Source organism: Scomber japonicus, chromosome 9, assembly GCF_027409825.1.
Source record: "Scomber japonicus isolate fScoJap1 chromosome 9, fScoJap1.pri, whole genome shotgun sequence".
Classification (NCBI taxonomy): Eukaryota; Metazoa; Chordata; class Actinopteri; order Scombriformes; family Scombridae; genus Scomber; species Scomber japonicus.
The window spans coordinates 5138050-5161268 of record NC_070586.1 but is presented as its reverse complement, the minus strand read 5'-3'; the positions used below and the strand labels follow the sequence as shown (position 1 = coordinate 5161268).

The 23219-nt window shown below is 40.1% G+C and overlaps 1 protein-coding gene across 1 annotated transcript; it reads left to right on the top strand.

The window, feature by feature from the left end:
* The first annotated feature begins 8948 nt into the window (after positions 1–8948).
* On the top strand, positions 8949–23202 carry LOC128365426 (protein HIRA). Its single transcript, XM_053326168.1, has 21 exons — positions 8949–9037; positions 9172–9267; positions 10477–10637; positions 11472–11639; positions 11738–11851; positions 11941–12011; positions 12299–12404; positions 13275–13496; positions 14337–14422; positions 16572–16772; positions 16869–17012; positions 17111–17327; positions 17629–17736; positions 18045–18193; positions 19435–19596; positions 20239–20297; positions 20942–21047; positions 21233–21355; positions 21944–22107; positions 22307–22395; positions 23052–23202. The coding sequence occupies exons 2-21, from the start codon at positions 9177–9179 to the stop codon at positions 23166–23168; spliced, it is 2658 nt and encodes an 885-aa protein (XP_053182143.1). The 5' UTR covers positions 8949–9037; positions 9172–9176; the 3' UTR covers positions 23169–23202.
* Positions 23203–23219: the final 17 nt, after the last annotated feature.

Sequence of the window (23219 nt, the reverse complement as noted above, 5' to 3'; positions counted from 1 at the left end):
CCCTCCTTTCCTTCTTTCTTCCTCCTTCCTTTCCTTCTTTCTTCCTCCCTCCTTCCTTCTTTCTTCCTCCCTCCTTTCCTTCCTTCTTCCTCCTTCGTTTCCTTCCTTCTTCCTCCCTTCCTTCCTTGACTCGAGGACAATAGGAGGGTTAAAATAGTCAAATTTGGACCTTGTGACTATATTGAACATCTGACATTATGACACTATAGAAATGACAGAAAGGCACAAAAAGCATTTTATACCCCCCTGACCCCCCCCCCCCCACACACACACACACCCCTCGACCCCCTTTTCATGTTACATTATATGTTTTCCCAAAATTTTACAGTTTTAATGTCTGTAACCAAAGATTTCAGTCGAGTCCAAGTCAGCTTTTAAACACCTGGTCCTCTTAAAATAAAAGCAGAACCAGACCTAAAGACCAAGCGATTAATAAATTAACTTCTATGCAAAAACCAAAATGTATGAAAAAAAATTTATAAAATGCAAAATAATGAGTTCAATGAGTTTATAAATGAGGATTAACCCTTTACTCTCAATTTCCTACTGCACATCCAATAATCACTTTGCATTGATTCAACTTAATAGTGATTTTGGAGGCTGTAGTTTGTGATGCTATTGAGTTTTTTCGGGGGGGGGGGGGGTTAGGGTTAGGGTTAGGGTTAGGGGGGGGGTTAATATTTCATCCTTAGTAACTGATATAACTGAGGTGACATCATCTGACATTTTTATAGAAAGGTGTTTAAACTAGAATTCAGGTACATAGTGAAGGTTAAATATATATATATATATTTATATATTATTATATTATATTATATATATATATATACTATATTATATTATATTATATATTTTTATATATATATATATAATATATATATATATATATATATATATATATATGTATATATATATATATATGTATATATATATATATATATATATATATATATATATATATATATATATATATATATATATATATATATATATATATATGTATATATATATATAATATAATATAATATAATAATATATATATATATATATATATATATATATATATATTATATTATATATTTTTATATATATATATATAATATAATTATATATATATATATATATATATATATATATATATATATTTAACCTTCACTATGTACCTGAATTCTAGTTTAAACACCTTTGTGACGCTGGCTGGGATCTTTATACTGTGTTTCTTACTGTTGAGAGGTTTTAATAAGCTTAATGTTAGTTATAATAGATTTCAGTAGGGATGAGTTTCACTGTGTGGAAACATACTCTTCAAACCACTGCTGCAGAGTAACTCACTTCTCCATCAGCTTCTGTTTTAATCACCACATCACTTCCTCCACTGAGATAGCTCGTTAGTTAATTATGTGTCTTAAACTGAGCTTTGGGGTTTTTTTCTTGTTGTTGGTTTTTTACAATGAGATTATATTTGGTTAAAAAAAGACGAAAAGAAGAAATACTGCCCATAGTCCCATTTGATAAAAAAAGAAAAGCTTACACGATGCTTAAGAAACGAGTTCAGGGACTTCTCAAAAAAGCGATATTTGTGTTTTATAGAGTTTTATAAAGTGCCAAAAGCATCAAAATGACTTTTTTCTTCCTTCGGTGTTAGAATAATCTGTGTCTTTGTTCTTTAAACTGAAAAACAAAGTGTGACTTAAAGGACTTTTTTTTGCAGAAACAGACTAAATGTTAAATATTCTGTTGTGTTGGACACTGAACGCATCGTGAAGTGTTGAATCTGCTGTTTACACTGACGACTGTAAATGACTGTTAATTGAACTCTGCATCTTTTTTTTTTACCTCTATTATCAACAGAACCCAAAATTTCCACCTTAAATCTCTCAAAAAAAATAATATAATGTGTTTTTGTGATGTATTTTGTAATATAGTGATTTTCTCCTGGGATCTTCCTGTAAATGAAATGTTTTACATATATTTTCTGAATTGGATGCTTGAGATAATAATTCATATTTCATACTTTGTTCCTGACAGTTTTCTTTATTGTACTTACTCGTCTTCCTGTTGTTGGTGTTTGAGTTCAGTTAAGCTATGAATTAGATAAATCATCCTTAAAGTCTTTTTCTGGATGTGTGTAATATATATATATATATAAATATCATTTTCATATTTACGCTGTAAATGCACAATAAGTCTGAACAGGATGAATGAAAGTTGCTATTTTATTCAGCGTGAAACTGAAACATGAAACATGAAATGTGTCTGTGAATAAAAAATGATGTTTTCAACGTGTTGTTTTGTGATTTTTCAGATTTATTATTATTTATTAAATTAGAGCCTGCAGATGAGATTCAATATTGTTATTATTATTTTCTTACTTTTTTAGGTATTGTACTTGTCCACCTGGTTATTAAATATATCTGCCTTCTCTTATTACATATAATTAGATAAAGTTTTATTTAGCAAGTTTTATGTAAAGAGTTCTGACAGCTTTTTATATGATATTATATTTATATTATTTTTGGCTCCAGTTTCTAACCTTAAGATAGAAATGAGTTTTCTGTTGCTTCAATTGGAGATTAATAGCATGAAGAAATACAGTGAATAGGCGACATCTTGGATCCAGAAGTTAAATTTTTACAACTTGTTATAGTTTATAATAAATGTTTAACAAAGAAGGAGAAGAAATAACTTTTTCTGGTCTTTAAAAACAAGTAAAAGTAGCAGCTTCTTTCATCCAGAGTGTGAAGGAGTGATATCACAGGTATATTATCAAACTCAGGTTTAAAAAAAAAAAAACTATTGTATTATTGTCTTTTTATTGCTTGTGTATGTACTTATTTTTTATTTTTTATTGTTCTTTATTCTTTTTATTGATACTCTTTCTATTTTTGCTATGAACGAGGTGGCAATAATGTAAATCTTCCCATTGTGGGACTAACAAAGGAATTTAAGTTAAATAAAAAATAAAAAGAATATTTTCTTGATGTTCTTCAATGAACAGAGAAAATAATAATAAACGAAATCAAGAAATTGTGTGAAGTTTTTTCATGAGAATAAAACAACACAAATATTTCGTATTTTTTATTAAATCAATGTTGAATCTTTGTCTCAGAAATTCAGTTTAAATTCTGCGTCTGCGCAGTGCAATTTACATGACTATTTCAAAATAAAAGCGTTAACAAGTCAATCCTGTCCCGAAACGACAAACATGTAGGGTTATTTGCTCTTAATCTTGATTTATCACTATAAGCAAAATTAACACAAACATGAACCTCATATAAAATGTTACTACTTATTTTATTTACACTACTTTTTTTTAAATCTGCAATATTCCCAATTGCTAAATTTATTCTGAAAGCCACTTCCTTTCCGCGGTCAAACTGAACGGGAGCACTTCCTGCTTTTGGCTGTGTCACCTCGTCAATCGTCCGGGTTTCCTGCTCCTCGCTGCTGCAGAGATGGAGCTGAAGCACAAAAACAGCAAAGTATCGGGCAGAGTTTGAGGAGAAAGAGGAGGTGGTAAAGAAGGAGGAGGGGGTGAAGCTCGGCGTGAAGAAGTTTTTATTATTATTGTTATTATTATTATTATAATTTAAAAGGATGAAGCTGCTAAAGCCGAGCTGGGTGAGCCACAACGGTAAGAAACAGTGCAGGAATCTGTTGCACCAAGTTGGGGCTTTTGTTATCGGGAGGTGGAGGGATGTAGTATGGGTGGGGGGGCATGATGGAGGAGGAGGAGGTGGAGGTTGTTTTGACACTTGCTACCCATTTTATTTAGCGTTAATTTAACACATGTTAGTGTTAATAGTGTCTCTTTTTAATGTCTCGTATCGATCCCTCACTATCAATCAGCTAGCCGGCTAGTTTAGTTAGCTTCTTCTACCCCCCTACCAAAAACAGCTAGCTCTAATATCCCCCCTGTTAGCTTACTTTACCTACCTGCTAATTTAGTAACCGTCGTGGACAAGTGTCTGCCTGTAAATGACTTATTTTTAATATTTTTGGGGTGTTTGATAAACATAAACAGAGGAGCTGCTGAAGAAGTGACACACACAGCTGTCAGTTAGGAAAGTTAGCCGTTAGTAGACGTTAACTGTTAACGGTTTTCAGTTCGTTTCATTTAAAATTTCACTTTCAATTGAATTTTTGGAGCCGTTTGATAAATAAAGTTAGCCGTTAGTACCAATATGAAACATAACACACACACACACACACACACGAACATGCACGCATACACGCACACACTCAGCTTCTTCTACCCCCTACCAACAAACAGCTAGCTCTATTACCCCGTTAGCTCACTTAACCTACCTGCTAATTTAATAACACTCATGTACAAGTTTATGTCTTTAAAATGACTTATTTTTAATATATTTTTGGAGCGTTTGATAAACATAAATAGAGGAGCTGCTAAAGAAGTGACACAGCTGTCAGTTAGGAAAGTTAGCCGTTAGTAGATGTTAACTGTTAACGGTTTTCACTTGTTTATATTTAATATTTTAGTAAGATTATCAACTATAAAACATCAGCAGCTGTGAGTGTGACTCAGTTCAGAAGCTGTTTTAACTCCACAGTGAAGACTAAAGCAAAGCTACACAAGCAGAGAGTCAAAGTTCAGAAGTCACACAAGGTTATACCTGTTTTTAACAATAAAATACAGTATTTAAAATAAAAATTATAATAGTAATAAGAATAAACCATCACACAAAGTACACACCTAAAGATGTTCAGTTTATAATGTAAAAGCAGTAAATTATCACAATGGACGTGGTGAATTTTTGGCTTTTTTAATTTAAAAAAATGAGGTGAAACAATAAGGCGATTATCTTTTAATACTTCAATATTATCATTAATGCTAAACATTGTAATATGTACTACTAATAATAGTCTAAATAGTATATTAATATGCTGTCTATGTCTATGATTATTGTGTCTGTTGGTGAAATCACACAGATGTCAGTTTGGGAAGGTAGCCATCAGCTGCAGTAAACTCTTCATTTCATTTAACTTTTCACTTTTATTTATTTTTTAGTAAGATTATAAACTATAAAACATCAGCAGCTGTGAGTGTGTCTGAGTTCAGAAGCTGTTTTAATCCCACAGTGAGGACTAAAAAGCAAAGCTACACAAACAGAGAGTCAAAGTTCAGAAGTTACACAACATTATTTTTCATATATATGAGCTCAAACATCCCGGCTTTCTAGAGTGCTATTGACATTGAAAGATAAGCTAAAGAATAACAAGAGTAAACAAACACTAGAGATGTTAAAGCAGTCAATGATCACAGTGGACGTGGTGATAATTGTGATTTTCCACCAGGCTCACTGAAGTTACTGTGAAATCCATTGTTGTTGTTCCATATAATGTTTTATCCTTCAGTAACTTACTACGCATGCTTCCTGTGTGTCAGTCAGGCTTCAGTGTCTGTCTGTGTCTGTGTTTGTGTCAGTCAGGCTTCAGTGTCTGTCTGTGTCTGTGTTTGTGTCAGTCAGGCTTCAGCGTCTGTCTGTGTCTGTGTTTGTGTCAGTCAGGCTTCAGCGTCTGTCTGTGTCTGTGTCTGTGTCAGTCAGGCTTCAGTGTCGGTCTGTGTCTGTGTTTGTGTCAGTCAGGCTTCAGCGTCTGTCTGTGTTTGTGTCAGTCAGGCTTCAGCGTCTGTCTGTGTTTGTGTCAGTCAGGCTTCAGCGTCTGTCTGTGTCTGTGTTTGTGTCAGTCAGGCTTCAGTGTCTGTGTCTGTGTTTGTGTCAGTCAGGCTTCAGCGTCTGTCTGTGTCTGTGTCTGTGTCAGTCAGGCTTCAGTGTCTGTCTGTGTCTGTGTCTGTGTCAGTCAGGCTTCAGTGTCTGTCTGTGTCTGTGTTTGTGTCAGTCAGGCTTCAGCGTCTGTGTCTGTGTTTGTGTTTGTGTCAGTCAGGCTTCAGCGTCTGTCTGTGTCTGTGTTTGTGTCAGTCAGGCTTCAGCGTCTGTCTGTGTCTGTGTTTGTGTCAGTCAGGCTTCAGCGTCTGTGTCTGTGTTTGTGTTTGTGTCAGTCAGGCTTCAGCGTCTGTCTGTGTCTGTGTTTGTGTCAGTCAGGCTTCAGCGTCTGTCTGTGTCTGTGTTTGTGTCAGTTATTATATTAAAAGTCAGATATTGAATAGAATCTAATTCATGGTCTGTGTTGTGTTTGTTTCTTTACAGGCAAACCCATATTTTCAGTTGATATTCATCCTGATGGGACAAAATTTGCAACTGGAGGGCAAGGTAAGATACACACACACACACACACACACACACACACACACACACACACACACACACACACACACACACACACACACACAGTGGGATTTGGTCTGGTCTGGGCGATATGACCAAAATCCTCCTATCCAGATAACAACATATATCCCGATAAAGCACTTTTTTTTTTTTTTTTTTAATACTTAATTTTTATTGAATGTTTAACATATAATACACATAAGGAAAAGGCACAGACACGCCTTGAAAAAAAACCAAAACAGTAAGATATTTTAAGACATTTTAATTGAATAAATAGTTGATCCATGCCCCTCCATCTCTCTCCCACTATCTGTCCATCTAATTATTCTTCTTGGTTTTTTACTCTGGTTCACCTCAGTATTTTAACATGTATGTAACGTTATCTGCTCGTAATCTGACAAAAATATTGTCATAAAGAGTGTAAATAAACTATATCCATATTAACAATAAGGTCTAAATCGTCCTGCATCTCCTATGACATTATATCAACTTACCTTAAAAACTCAATGCATCGCCCAGTTTTAATTCTCAGTGTGTATTTAGAGCAGCTGTAGCTCAGGTCGGAGAGAAGTTTTTAACCCTTGCTTCTGTCAAAGTGTCATCAGATTGTCTCCATGGTATGTGTACAGGAGAAAGTTAGTGATTTTAATTAGAAGTCAGATTAATGTGCATTTATCCACCTGCTGCAGTAAGATAAGCTTTCTTTTGCTTGCTCATTTCTTTGCTGTGAGAAATGATTTATTTTATGTTACAAATTAAAAGTATAGGAGGAGAAAATGTGTATGTATGATGTAGATCATCTGCTGAATGAATGTGACTTTGTTTCCAGGGGAGGATTCGGGGAAGGTGATGATCTGGAACATGGCGCCTGTCCTCCGAGACGAGGACGAGAAGAACGAGAATATTCCCAAGATGCTTTGCCAGATGGACAATCACTTAGGTAACAAAGCCTCCCTCAGTTAAACTACATCTGTGTTCATGTTCATTAACAGTGAGTTGACTCTGAAATCATGTCTGCTGCTACAGAGAGGTAGAAAGCACAGCAGCAGAGTTCAGAGGTGTGAGCTGATTCAGTGTGTTGATCACAAGTATTTCAGACACTAGTTGCTGTGATGTTTCAGTATTTATAGACCAAACTGAGCCGCAGCACATGTTGAAGCACGGTGTTTATTTCTGTGGTTCGAGCTGCAGGGATCTAATAAAATAAATATCAGTATCATCTCACCTGTAAACTGTCAGAGATGAACGTGGGAAGCACGAGCTCACCTGAAGGCACCATGAGTGAAAACAGGTAGCAGGTAAAGTAGCTACCTGTAAATCCTCACCTGTACTATCAGTTATTTTATTATATACCAGTATTTAGAGCCCAGTTTCAAGTCTTTTTAAATTAAAGAAAGCAGAAAGAAGCTCAACACGTCTGAAATTCAATATAAAAGCCAAATAATTAAATGTAGGTGTTGAATTATTTGTCACACAGTCATTCCTGCCAGCACCAGGCTGAGCTCTGCTGTATTTAATTACTCATTATGATTTATAAATAACTGTTGACCTCTTCACAGCCTGCAAACAGCTCTTCTCTCCACATGTTTAACTCCTGCTATAAAAACACTCTCTGCTCCTCAATCAGCACCAAACGTCCTTCAAGTGACTCACAAGCTTTTATTAATTCTAAGGCTGCTTCTTTGTCTTCTTCTCCTATAGTTAAATGTATTGTTGGTACTTGCTGTATCCATAGTAACAGCAGCAAAGAGTTTAGAGACAAATGAAATAACCAGAAGGTAAAAACGTGTGAAGATAAAGAGTTTCCTGCGCTGACAGCTGCTCCTGAACGCAGCATTCAACTCAGACACTCAATGTCTCCTAGTGCTGCTGTTACTGTTTGTAAAGGACCAGGAGATTTATTGTTATTCCAGCCATGATGATACATAGAACAACTACAAAATACCACACTCAGAAAAATAGATATATGATCAAATAATGAATAATAAGCATAATAAGTCAATAAGGTCAGTAAATAAAATAAAGAGATAAAAAAGTGTAGCATCCAATAAAATCTCACAGACCCAAAAGACATTACAGCCGGCCCTCAAGGTTATTAAATAAAAAGTTAAAATCATAATAAAAGTAGCAGCAGATGATGGTAAAGAGGTGAATATGAAAAAATATTCATCTGTTCATCATCATTCATGTGTCTGTCTGTCTGTCTGTCTGTCTGTCTGTCTGTCTGTCTGTCTGTCTGTCTGTCTGTCTGTCTGTCTGTCTGTCTGTCTGTCTGTCTGTCTGTCTGTCTGTCTGTCTGTGTGTGTGTGTGTGTGTGTGTGTGTGTGTGTGTGTTGTGTCTCCGCAGCGTGTGTGAACTGTGTGCGCTGGTCCAACAACGGTTTGTACCTGGCGTCAGGAGGAGACGACAAGCTGGTCATGGTGTGGAAGAGAGCCGCGTAAGTACACACACACACACACACACACACACACACACACACACACACACACACACACACACAGTGGGAGACACCATATACAGCAATACTCATATAACTATGATAGGTTGATATCAGCTGTTAATTATATAATAATCAAATCAATATACAGTCAGAGCTGGTGGTTGTTGATGTTTGATATTGTGTGTGTGTGTGTGTGTGTGTGTGTGTGTGTGTGTGTGTGTGTGTGTGTGTGTGTGTGTGTGTGTTTGCTCTGCAGATTCATTGGTCCCAGCACAGTTTTCGGGTCGAGCAGTAAGCTGGCCAACGTGGAGCAGTGGAGGTGTGTGACCATCCTGAGGAACCACACTGGAGGTATAAAACACACCTTTACATTTATTATATCCACAAAGGATACACACTGTCTGTGGACTCTGATGTATTTATATACGTGTGTGTGTGTGTGTGTGTGTGTGTGTGTGTGTGTGTGTGTGTGTGTGTGTGTATAGACGTGATGGACGTGGCTTGGTCTCCTCACGACGTTTGGCTGGCTTCCTGCAGCGTCGACAACACCATCGTCATCTGGAACGCCCGCAAATTTCCAGGTAAGAGACACAAAGAGAGAGAGAGAGAGAGAGACATAGACACAGAGAGAGAGAGACACACAGAGAGAGAGAGAGAGACACAGAGAGAGAGAGAGAGAGAGAGAGAGAGACGGGAGCGAATCCTGTCATCAGTGTAGCATTAATTCAACAAGAGGAGGAAAAAAATATTTTTTCTACATAAAAGAAAAAGAAGACACTTTTCTATTTGACCATGAGTCATTTTATTTGTGGGAAGAAAAGTTTAAAGTCAGATACATTTTAAAAAAGTACTTCAACTGAAACTGTGAAGAAGCTGGAGATGTTTTTTGAGTGATGCATTATAAACATGATGCTCTGCTGCTGAGCTCAATCTGTAACCATTACATTCAATTACATCATTCACCACTTCCAAAATAAGTTTCTATTCTGTTTAAAAACCCATGTTTACAATGTACTGCATACAGTTACATTGCAGGAATTATTGTTACATATAGCAGGAAAGTATATGATGAATTCATGCACTCAATAAATAATTATAGGCCTTATTTCCCATCATTGTTTGACCTGCATGAAGATGACACAGGAGCTAAATTGAATGATATCTGTCTAACAGGAAGGTTTTGTATATAAATCATAGACTGTATAAAAGGACGTAACATCCGTGACGTCACCCATTGGTTTGTGGACTGCTGCTCGGAAGCCAATAGTATCAAATCTAGGCAGCGCCATCTTGAAAATTTCAGGTGCATGCTGGGAAAAAATGAACACAGATTCTACTTATATGGGCATGAGGCGGAGTCATGGGCGGACGTATGGGCGGGACTAACGGCGGAGCGGGGAGGCTGCGATTGGTTGCGAGGGCTGGATCTCAAGGACATTGGTCAATCAACCTGTCAATCACAACGTAGCCACGTAGCCTGCTTTATCGTCACATATAAAATCAGGGAGGCCAAAATGTCCCAAATGAACATCATACTGCATTGAAGAAGGCTTTAAACTAGCGATTGAGACCATAAACACATTTTGAAAACGTTTACTGAGGTTAGAAATCAAGTGAGAAGTTGGTGAATTCTCCATTGACTTGTATAGAGACGGTCGCCCCCTGGTGGCCTTTTGATAGAATGCAGCTCTAAGTTACTTCCACGTTGGCTTCATTTCAGAGGACAGGAACTCCCCGCCTGGCTCCGCAGCCGTCTGACTTGTCTCTGTGTGTCTCTCTTGTCTCTTCAGAGATGGTGACGTGTCTTCGGGGACACACTGGGCTGGTTAAAGGTCTGACGTGGGACCCGGTGGGGAAGTACATCGCCTCCCAGGCCGACGACCACAGCCTCAAAGTGTGGAGGACGGTGGACTGGCAGATGGAGGCCAACATCACCAAACCCTTCAATGAGGTACGCTCACTCTCACATGCTGTTGCTATAGTAACACAGCACATATTGTTCTGGTTATTCATCCTTCGTGTCGTCCTCCTGGGTCAAATTGACCCCGTCTGTTTTGACGGTTCCTTCCTCCCTCCTTCTCTCTCTCTTTCCTCTCACCATCCCTCTTTCTTCCTTCCTTCTTTCCCCCCTCCTTCCCCCTTTCTTCCTTCCTTCCTTCCTTCCTCCATCCCCCTTTCTTCCTTCCTTCTGTCCTTCCTTCTTCCCTCCCTCCTTCTTTCCTTCTCTCCTTCCTTTCCTCCTTTCCTTTCTTCCTTCCTTCCCTCCATCCCCCTTTCTTCCTTCCTTCTGTCCTTCCTTCTTCCCTCCCTCCTTCTTTCCTTCCCTCCTTCCTTTCTTTCCTCCCTCCTTCCCCCTTTCTTCCTTCCTTCTTTCCTCCCTCCTTCCCCCTTTCTTCCTTCCTTCCTCTCTCCATCCCTCCTTCTTTCCTTCCCTCTTTCCTTCCTCCCTCCCTTCTTTCCTTCTTTCCCCTCCTTCCTTCCTTTCCTTCCCTCCTTCCTTTCCTTCCTTCTATATTTCCTCCCTCCCTCATTCTTTCCTTCCCTCTTTCTTTCCTTCCTTCTGTCCTCCCTCCCTTCCTTCCTTCCTTCCTTCCTTCCTTTCCTTCCTCCCTCCCACCTTCTCTCTTTCTTTCCTCCCTCCTTTCCTTCTTCTTTCCTCCCACCTTTCCTTCCTTCTTCCTCCCTTCCTTCCTTGACTCGAGGACAACAGGAGGGTTATAATATAAGTAGATATTCGTGACTAATTAAAGGAAGAGTGTGAGTAATGTTGGTGTCTCTGTCTCAGTGTGGAGGGACGACTCATGTCCTGCGTCTGTCCTGGTCTCCGGACGGTCAGTACCTGGTGTCGGCCCACGCCATGAACAACTCCGGCCCCACCGCTCAGATCGTGGAGAGAGACGGCTGGAAGACCAACATGGACTTTGTGGGCCACCGTAAAGCCGTGACCGTAGTGGTGAGAGCTCTTTAACTTTAGAGATTTAAAAAACACACTTCTTTTTTATTTAATTACATTTTTTATGCATCTTACGTTTCTTCTTTCTGTTTCTGTAGAAATTCAACCCAAAGATTTTTAAGAAGAAGCAGAAGAACGGCAGCTCTCCAAAGCCCAGCTGTCCGTACTGCTGCTGCGCCGTCGGCAGCAAAGACCGGTCGCTCTCCGTCTGGGTCAGTTCACACTAAACTTTCATGATAATACATACAAGTCAGTTTTGGTCGTAATCTTGATACTAACTGAATCTCTCTGTTCTGTCCAGCTGACCTCTCTGAAGCGCCCCCTGGTGGTCATCCATGATCTGTTTGATAAATCAATTATGGACATTTCCTGGTGAGTTTTAATCAGACCTTACAAGTCAACTATTATAATATTATTATTGTATTATGCTCCAGATATCACACATTCAGTCCAATGATTCATCACAATGACTTTATATTGGTCTTATGTCTATAGCACATAAATATACAACTATTAATGTTGTATAGTTTTATAATATAAACAGCGATATTTGACTACAGTTAAGCATCTCTTTTATAATGGCCCTAAATGTGTGTGTGTGTGTCTCTGTGTGTGTCTCTGTGTGTGTGTGTGTGTGTGTGTGTGTGTGTGTGTCTCAGGACTCTGACAGGTCTGGGGATGTTGGTGTGTTCAATGGACGGTACCGTGGCGTACCTGGACTTCTCATTGGATGAACTGGGAGACCCGCTGAGTGAGGAGGAGAAGGTGAGACACACATCATATGAAAGCAGCAGCAGTTAAAGAAACATAATAAATAATTACCGTAGATAGAATTGAATAATGTTGTTAATCTCAAAACTTTAAGAGAAATTAAGCCTGATAAATCTCTCTCTGTATTTCAGAGTATAATAGAGTGTTTAGTCTGATGTTGGGTTTGATATTACGGCGCTGAGTAATCAAATGCATGAAAGCAGACTTCGGCTGGCCAAGGAGGCTAACTTACGGCTAAATTAAAGGAGGATGAAATCATTTAAATGTGCGGCTTTTCTAGACTTTACAAATGTTATCAAACCAAATGGATCAAAATCTCATGGTGACATTAGTTATTTAGTCATTAGGGATCATGTGACACTCAAAACATTTTATCCACCTTTTAACAGCCACAACAGTAGTGATACAGTAGATTGCATTAGAAACTATAATAATAATGATGATGATAATGATGATAATTTCATTTATATTGCTTCTTTCATGATAAAATGCATCTGTGTTTTACATTTGAAACAATAGAACGAGCAAACAGCAGCAGAAAGTAAAATTCAGCAGCATAGATTTTTTTTGTTTAAACATGAAAACAAAGAAGATAAAGTCAAACTGATTTAAAAAAAGGAAAGTCTATAAAACAAGATAAACTACAGATTAATTAAAAGCTCTGTGACATAAGCACGTGTCAAGTGTTTTTGTAATTACTCTCACTGCCAGAAGGGGGAGACAAAAGTCCTGCACTGCACCTTTAAGTTCCTACATCACACTTGTTTCATGCTGATGTTGTTTAGTTCCCTCCATCATTCAAATCATTAAAAACTTAACATCTCTCTCTCTCTCTCTCTCCCTCTCCCTCTCCCTGTCATGCAGAACACCATCCATCAGAACATCTACGGTAAGAGTCTGGCCATCACCAGCACCGAGGCTCAGCTCTCCACCACCATCATCGAGAACCCAGAGATGCTCAAGTACCAGCAGGAGAGGCAGACCTCCGCTCAGACACATTCAGGACCAGCTGGTGTCGGACCTGAAGCCTCCACACCCAAACTGAACAGCGTGATGAACGGAGAGTCTCTGGAGGACATCAGGAAGGTGGGGACAGGAAGTAGAAAACACTAGTGTTAAATACTGTTACAAAAAGTAGAAGAAGCTAAAACAGAATAAATACAATATATAAAATCACGTAAAATGACATAGGTAGAATAGCAGGTTAAAGTTTTTAGCTTTCTTTTTAACCCTCCTGTCGTCCTCCCGGGTCAAATTGACCCCATCTCTCTTTTGACGGTTCCTTTCTTCCTCCCTTCTTCCCTCTTTCTTTATTTTTTCCTTCCTTCTTCCCCTCCATCCTTCTTTCTTTTCTCCCTCCTCCTTCCGTCCTTCCTTCCTCCTTTCCTCCCTCCCTCCATCCTCCTTTCCTTCCTTCCTTCCTTACTTCCTTTCTTCCTTCCTTCACCCTTTTCTCCCTCCTTCCCTCCTTACTCCTTCCTTCCTTCCTTCTCTTCTAAATTCCTTCCTCTTTTCATCCTTACTCCTTTCCTTCGTTCCTCCTTTCCTTCCTCTCTCCTTTCCTCCTCTCCTGAGGACAACAGGAGGGTTAATCATAATTTTATACACAAAATGAATTAACATATTAAAGCAGGTAATTTGTATGAAAACATTTCCATGCTTTCTGTTTCGGCTGAGAGGAAAATATTAAGTTTACCTTCTATATTCAGGTATTTTTAGACATCAGGAAGGCAGGAAATGACAACATGTAGAAAGTGTTGATAACTAATTCTATTTCTATCTGAAGACAATAGAAACAGAATAGATTAAGTAGATAAAATAGATTAGATACTCCTATAACACATATTTAAATATCAGTGGTGTGTTAGATAAAGATGAATGATGTGTTATATTCTGACATGTTTTATATTTGTGGTGTTGTTGCAGAACCTCCTGAAGAAGCAGGTGGAGACGAGAACGGCCGACGGCAGAAGACGAATCACACCGCTGTGCATCGCTCAGCTGGACACAGGGTGAGAAATCATTTACAACCAGTAACTGTGATCAGTGATGTAGCCTGTACACTCATACTGACTTTCTGAGGCAAGATACATGTGCTTATTAACCCTTCTGTTGTCCTCGGAAGGAAGGAAGGAAGGAAGGAAGGAAGGAAGGAAGGAAGGAAGGAAGGATGGATGGATGGATGGAAATTAGGAAGGAAGGAGGGAAGGAAGGGAGGGAAAGGAAAGGAGGGAAAGGAAAGGAGGAAGGAAGGAAAGAAGGACAGAAGGAAGGAAGGAAGGAGGGAGGGAGAGAGGAGAGAAGGAAGGGAGGGAGGAAAGGAAAGGAGGAAGGAAGGAAAGAAGGACAGAAGGAAGGAAGGAGGGAGGGAGGGAGGAGGGAAGGAAGGAAAGAAGGACAGAGGAAAGAAGGAAGGAAAGGATGAAGGATGGAAGGGAGGGAGGGAGTAGGAAGGAAGGGAAGAAGGAACAGTCAAAACAGCTGGGGTCAATTTGACCCGGGAGGACGACAGGAAGGTTAAACACACATGAATGAATGAAAGTTTTATTGGCCCCTCAGAGGAATTTGCACAAAGAGCACCAAAAAACATCAAAGTATGACAAAAATCACCAATAAAAATATAAATAAAGAATCATTAATAAGGTTCATGGAAGGTGTCATGTGATGAAAGCTCGTTAATCAGCTGAATACTGAGTGAGACAAAAGGATGTGATGCCTCTTTTAGTCTGAATCCTTGAGGGTAAAGGTGCATATTGAGACCAGAGTGGGTGCTGTGGGTCTTGCTGTGATCTTATCTTATCCTAAATTCCCTCAATATATTTAATGTGATGTATCAAAGCATGTAAGGGTTTCTAAAAGACCTCAAACATCCACAAATAATCCACCGAAACCTGACCAGCATAAATAACTTTACTGAATAAAGACACACGACCCCCCTCACAGCTCTGTCTGTGCATCATGTGACCAGAGCTGATACACAGTCCTCCTGGACACCTGTAGAAGAAGAAGGAGAAGAGTCTTATTAACTCAGTTAGGCTGAATACAGTCTGGACCCGGTCCCACTCAGGTCCTGGGTCAGGTCTCAGTTACTAGGAGCCCAGCCAACCTATAAAAACCTAATAATAAAAATAAAAAATGACCCCCAGCCCAGGTTCCTCTCAACAGCAGCAGTAACAGTAGAGGTTGTAGTAGTAGTAGAGGAGGCACAAGTAGTAGTAGTAGTAGTAGTAGTAGAGGAGGTAGTAGTAGTAGTAGTAGTAGTAGTAGTAGTAGTAGAGGGGGTGGACGTAGTAGTAGTAGTAGTTGAGGAGGTAGGAGTAGGAGTAGTAGGAGTAGTAGTAGTAGAGGGGGTGGACGTAGTAGTAGTAGTAGTTGAGGAGGTAGGAGTAGGAGTAGTAGGAGTAGTAGTAGTAGAGATAGAAGGAATAGTAGTAGTTGTAGTCGTAGTCGTAGGAGTAGGAATAGTAGTAGTAGTAGTAGTAGTAGTAGTAGTCGTAGTCGTAGGAGTAGTAGTAGTAGAGATAGAAGGAATAATAGTAGTAGTAGTAGAGGAGGTAGGAGTAGGAATAGTAGTAGTAGTAGTAGTAGTAGTCGTAGTAGTAGTAGTAGTAGAGATAGAAGGAATAGTAGTAGTAGTAGAGGAGGTAGAAGTGGTAGTAGAGATAGAAGGAATAATAGTAGTAGTAGTACAAGAAGTAGAGGAGGCAGAAGTAGTAGTAGTAGTAGTAGTAATAATAGTAGTAGTAGGAGTAGGAGTAGTAGAGATAGAAGGAATAGTAGTATTAGAGGAGGTAGAAGTAGGTGTAGTAGAGGTAGTAGTAGTAGTAGTAGTAGAGATAGAAGGAATAGTAGTAGGGGACGAGGTAGAAGTAGTAGTAGTACTAGTACTAGTAGTAGTAGTAGTAGTAGAGATAGAAGTAGTAGAGGCAGTATTAATATTATTAGTTGTAGTAGCAGCAGCAGTAGTAGTAGTGGTAGTAGTAGTAGAGGCCGTAGTATTAATGGTTGTAGTCATAGTGATAGTAGTACAAACTGCAGTAGTTGACCATGTCTCTCTCTTTTTCTCTCTCTCTCTCTCTCTCTCTCTCTCTCTCTCTCTCTCTCTCTCTCTCTCTCTCTCTCTCTCTCTCTCTCTCTCTCTCTCTCTCTCTCTCTCTCCAGGGATTTCTCTCCAGCTCTGTTTAACAGCGCTCCCATCCTGCCGTCTGGGTCGTCCATGTCCAACCAGCTCACCTCCCAGCTCAGCTCTGACTCCAGCCCAGGACAGGCCTCCTCTCTGGGGCTACGGCCCAGCCACGACTCCATGCTCAACTTACCTCCACCCAACAGCACCAGCAAGGGTCTGGAGGACAACAAGGACGGGTACACAGCCCACTTTAATGCCCCCCTCCTCCTGTTAGCTACCTTTCATTTCTTCTCTTCTTCTACTTATCATTCTGTTTTCTCTCTATCTTCCAGTGTGAAGTCCAGTCTGCTGCTCACTTCTGCCTCCAAGATAGAGCCCATGAAAGCTCTGGACTCCCGCTTCACAGAGAGGTCAAAGGCCACGCCGGGTGTCACTGCCGCCATCACCTCCACCACAGGACTCTCCCCTCTGGACAGGTGATTGTTGCAATAAAAGTCAAACTGTGCAATAAATACGCTGCAAATTATGAAGGAAGTCCAAAAAACCAAACTGCTCCTTTCTGTCTGTTTCTCAGGACGAAAGACGGCATCTCCGCCCTGAAAGACATCAAATCCAAAGAAGACACCAGCAGCGACAGCGAGGACAAGATGGCCACCATCAACAAGAATCTGGCGTTCACCAAGAGGAAAACGGACATGCTGATGGACGGAGGAGAGGTGGTGGAGAAGAGGAAAAAGGGACGGCCCAGGAAAGACAAGATGGCCACTACGGTCTCCCAGCCCTTCACTCAGGTAGACAGACAGGTAGACCGTTTCAGCTCTACTGGTAGTGTTTGTTTTAGTCATGGAAATATTAACAAAGGGGGGGGGGGGGGGGTATGGTTTGAAATATGGCAGTAGAGGTAATAGTAATAGTAGAGGCAGAATGAAGTGTTTTAATCCAGAAGTTTTGGAGCTTCTTTTAATCCAAATAGTTTTTTCAGTTGGAGCAGATGTTTGGAGACAGAAGCTGAAGATGAGAGTATTTTTTAACCCCCCCCCTCCTCCTCCTCCTCCTCCTCCTCCTCCTCCTCTTCCTCTTCCTCCTCCTCAGATTACTCCTCCAGCAGAGCAGGGGCCCAGCAGGGTGGCAGCTCCTGCTCCTCCCGTCGCTGCTCTCAAACTTCCAACGCCGAGCATCCAGAAGTCCTTCAGCCTGCAGGTAACAAACACAACGACACTCTGAGTCGGTCACTGTTAGTTTATACTGGAGTTTATCATCCATCAGTTAGACTTCATTATATTTTAGGAGCAAATCAATCAATCAGTTCATCAGATTGTATTTGTGTCGCACTTTTCATGACTCGATAAAAACAGGAAGTGAGAAAGCGCTATTATAACTCATGAAACAGGAGAGATAAGATAAAAATGTAAGAACTCAGATGTTTTTATATTAAACTCTTAATGACCCTGTGTGTGTGTGTGTGTGTGTGTGTGTGTGTGTCTGTGTGTGTGTGTCTGTGTGTGTAGGTGAGCATGGAGCCCTCAGTGTTCCTGGAGGTGGAGAACGAGGTGTCGGTGGTCTCGGGTTCGAAGCTCAGCCAGCTGCGATGCTCCAGAGACGGAAGAGACTGGAACACACTGCTGCCCAGCTCAGTGGTCACTGCTGCAGGGAGCAGGTAACACACACACACACACACACACACACATACACACACACACACATTTCATACACAAACTGCATCTCACCATCATGGTTGGAATACATAATCACTTATTTTAAGATCAGTTTACATATTAACCAAATTCACAAGATTTACCGTATTTCCTATAATAGTGGTCAGGGTCTTTATTTACCTCCACTACAGAGAACCAGGCTCATATTAGAGAGAGATCTTTATTTCTACTTCTTCTATTATATTTTAGTATGAAGCCTCCTTTTCTGATCTGCTTCTGTTTGCTCTTTGAAATTTTTTGTTGCTGCTTTACCAGTAATTACGGTAATCCACACCAAATTTCATCAGAGCCTTCTAGTTATCTCTCACACCAAGGACCCCTAGACTGAAACACATTAGACCACATTTATTATCAAACCCATGATCAGAATATATCACACATTCAGTTAGGCATGGGATGATAACCGTGTTCAAGGTATACCGCGATATGAAAAGTCACGATAACCCAAACCGCCAAGTTTTCTATCATACCGTTCCTGAGGTATGAGCTGTTTTTAGTCTGGTCAAAGACAGGAAGTGCTGGTCAAAGACAGGAAGTGCTGGTCAAAGACAGGAAGTGGAAAGGTCAGAAATCTCTCAGGTGGTGCAGCTGCAGCGTAGAGTATGACGACCCCTCACACTGTCATTACAGATTCAGGTTAAATGAACATGTCTGTCTTTATTTTTCTTCCTTTTAGGAACATTTTAGAGCTGGAATCACAATACCACCATAACATGAAACCATGATATTTTTTCTTATGGTTATCATACCACCAGACTCTCATACTGGCCCATGTCAACATTGAGTCACTGTGATACCTACGGATAATTATAAAGACAACCGGGGATGTTTTATTATTTCTTTTATGTCTCAACTGGTATCAGCTGATTCTAATTATGTTTTTACAGGAATTATACTAAAGATATGACCCTAAGAAGTCAGTTATCTTAAAATAAAACTTTGAATCTGTCTCCTCGGGTATCAAGAACTCTTTAAATTTCATGTATAATAGTCATAAATATAAAAATGACTCCTTTAAACAGTAATAATGGTTATATGTGTTTACAGGTTGTGGATGTTTGTGCTTTCAGAATCATCACACGCTGAAAATAGTCTAAAAAGCCGAATGAATAAATGTGTAATAAGAGTCACAGATATCTGAACACTTCCTCCTCCTCTCCCTCCTCCTCTTCCTCTTCCTCAGTGACGTCATCGCCGTGGCCTGTCAGGACAGGATGTTGTCGGTGTTCTCTTCCTGCGGCCGGCGGCTCCTTCCTGCCATCCAGCTGGCCACGCCGGCCTCAGCGCTGCACTGCTCCGCCCACTTCGTCATGGCGCTGACGGCCGGAGCCACGCTGTTCGTCTGGTCAGTGTAACCATGGAAACCATTTTATGTCTCTGCTCATATCAGCTGATTCTTATTAGGTTTGCAAAAATAGTCAGTTATCGTTTCCTCTGTTTAATCATCGTCTCATAATGTACAAGTCAGTTTTTCATTAGTTAATTCATCCATCAGATTTAAGACTCTTATAATAAACTTCATCTTCTTATAATAAACTGTAACAGTAAAGTTTATTTATAGAGAACGCATCAAACTCTAAAGTTACAAAGCAGCAAAAAAATACACAAATCATAAAATAATTGCTTGATAAAACACATTTGATGAGTAAAAAATGGGTCCAGAATGCATCAATTTATTTAAGGATTAGAACACTTATACTTATATACTTCTTTTTAAGTCTAGATTGTATTAAACTTTATCTCTTTTATTTCATTTTTACTCTTGTTTTGTCTCTTTAATCTGTTTTTAACTGTGACCTTTAATAAACTTTATCTCTTATTCTTTTATTTTTATTATTTCATTTTTTTACATGACATTGTTATCATTCTTATTTTCTCTTGTGTGCGTTGGTCTCAGTATTTTCTCTTTAATTAGTTCTTTGTTTGTATTCTGTCATTGTCTCCTGGTGTGGGTTGTAATAACATGATTGTGTGTTTTTGTGTGCAGGGACGTTCAGAAGCAGAAAGCTCTGGTGAAGAACGAGTCTCTGCAAACCATTTTAACTGGTGAGGAACACGTTTAACACTTTATTTATTTCTTTCCTGGAGGGAAATAAGATCTGTATCAGAGTGTTAGACATGAAGCTGGAGTCAGGACCATGATGAACTACTTATTGTCCTGTTACTGTTATAATTAAACATGATTCAACATGTTAATCAGGCAGCTTGAGACGAGTGTGTAGGTGGACAGAACCAGGCTAGCTGTTTCCATCTACTTACAGTCTTTATGCTAAGCTAGGCTAACCACATCCAGACTCCTCAGCTCTCATGTGTAACATAAAGACATCAGCCTGACGTTCATCTTACTCTCAGAAAGAAAGTAAATAAATATGATTTACTTTGAGAAGTTTTCTTTATAATTAATATGTCTGTGTGTGTGTGTGTGTGTGTGTGTGTGTGTGTGTCTGTGTGTGTGTGTGTGTCTGTGTGTGTGTGTGTCTGTGTCTGTGTCTGTCTGTGTGTGTGTGTGTCTGTGTGTCTGTCTGTGTGTGTGTGTGTCTGTGTCTGTCTGTGTGTGTGTCTGCGTGTCTGTGTCTGTCTGTGTGTGTGTGTGTGTGTGTGTGTGTGTGTGTGTGTGTGTCTGTCTGTGTGTCTGTGTGTCTGTGTGTCTGTGTGTGTGTGTGTGTGTGTGTGTGTGTGTGTGTGTGTAGGTGCTGACATCACAGTGTCTCACTCCATGCTGACCCAGCAGGGAGTCCCCGTCATCGGTCTGTCCAACGGGAAGTCGTACTGCTTCAGCTCGTCACTGGAGACGTGGTGAGACTCTGAACCCGACTCTGTAGAGATGGCCGAGGAACATTTTAACTCAGAACATTTAAAAGATTCTTATAAACAAATATGAATTAAATATCAAATGAAATGAATATGTAATGTAGCTGCAGGACGTCCATCAGAGAGTCTGAGTGAAGCATTTTAAATGTCTTCCTCCGTGTGTCTCTCAGGACTCTGATAGCAGATAAAGGAGACTCTCTGGTCCAGTGTGCTGACTTCAGGAGCTGCCTTCCTACCCAAGATGCACCTGTGTCTTCTGGGCCGCTGGCCGTCATGCAGGGACGCAACCTCAAGTAAGACAGTTCATGTTTCATGTTAAATGTTTCACTTCTTACCAGATTAAATGTGACAGAGTAAAATAAACCCTGTCTTTCTGTGTGTCTCTGTGTGTGTGTGTGTCTGTGTGTGTGTGTGTGTCTGTGTGTGTGTGTGTGTGTGTGTGTGTGTGTGTGTGTCTCTGTGTGTGTGTGTGTCTGTGTGTGTGTCTGTGTGTGTGTCTGTGTGTGTGTGTGTGTGTGTCTCTGTGTGTGTCTCTGTGTGTCTCTGTGTTTGTGTGTGTGTGTCTCTGTCTCTGTGTGTTTGTGTCTCTGTCTGTGTGTGTGTGTGTGTGTGTGTGTGTGTCTGTGTGTGTCTGTCTGTGTCTCTGTGTGTGTCTGTGTTTCTGTGTCTGTGTTTCTGTGTCTGTGTGTGTCTCTGTCTGTCTGTGTGTGTGTGTGTGTGTCTCTGTCTGTGTGTCTCTGTGTGTGTGTGTCTCTGTGTGTGTGTGTGTGTCTCTGTCTGTGTGTCTCTGTCTGTGTCTCTGTGTGTGTGTGTGTGTGTGTGTGTGTGTGTGTGTGTCTGTGTGTCTCTGTCTCTGTCTCTGTCTCTGTGTGTGTGTGCAGCGCTGGGCGGCTGGCGTCGCGGCTCTCCTCCACCCCTCACCACCTGCAGCAGAGCATGACGCTGGCCTTCCTGGAGAACCAGCTGGCGTCTGCTCTCACCCTGCAGTCAGCGCAGGAGTATCGATACTGGATGCTCATCTACGCCCGGTTCCTCGTCAACGAAGGTACGACACGCCACAGACCAGCACCACACACGTTTCATATCCTGTCTCAGAGATCTAAGACTCTGTGTGTGTGTGTGTGTGTGTGTGTGTGTCTCTGTGTGTGTGTGTGTGTGTGTGTGTGTGTGTGTGTGTGTGTGTGTGTGTGTGTGTGTGTGTGTGTGTGTGTGTGTGTGTGTGTGTGTGTGTTCTCTCTCTTCAGGTTCAGAGTATCGTCTCAGAGAGTTGTGTAAGGAGCTGCTCGGTCCTGTTCATAAATCAGCTGCTACAGCCTGGGACCCCACCACTCTGGTACTACACTATAATACTACATCACTATAATACTGCAGTACTTTTACTGTAATACTGCATACTACATCACTATAATACTGCATACTACATCACTATAATACTGCAGTACTTTTACTGTAATACTGCATACTACATCACTATAATACTGCAGTACTTTTACTGTAATACTGCATACTACATCACTATAATACTGCAGTACTTTTACTGTAATACTGCATACTACATCACTATAATACTGCATACTACATCACTATAATACTGCATACTACATCACTATAATACTGCATACTACATCACTATAATACTGCATACTACATCACTATAATACTGCAGTACTTTTACTGTAATACTGCATACTACACCACTATAATACTGCAGTACTTTTACTGTAATACTGCATACTACATCACTATAATACTGAATAATACATCACTATAATACTGCAGTACTTTTACTGTAATACTGCATACTACACCACTATAATACTGCAGTACTTTTACTGTAATACTGCATACTACATCACTATAATACTGCAGTACTTTTACTGTAATAGTATTTTTAATGCAGGATTTTTATTTTGTTCTCTGTGTACTTTTACTAGAGTAAAGTATCAGAGTACTTCTTCCACAAACATCTTCTATTCTTTGTGTTTTCAGGGTTTGCGTAAGCGGGAGTTACTGCGGGAGGTTTTACCCGTCATCGGAGAAAACCTGCGATTCCAGAGACTGTTCACGGAATACCAGGATCAGCTGGAGCTGCTGCGCAACAAATAACACACACACACATACTGCCACACACACACACACACACACATACTGCCACAC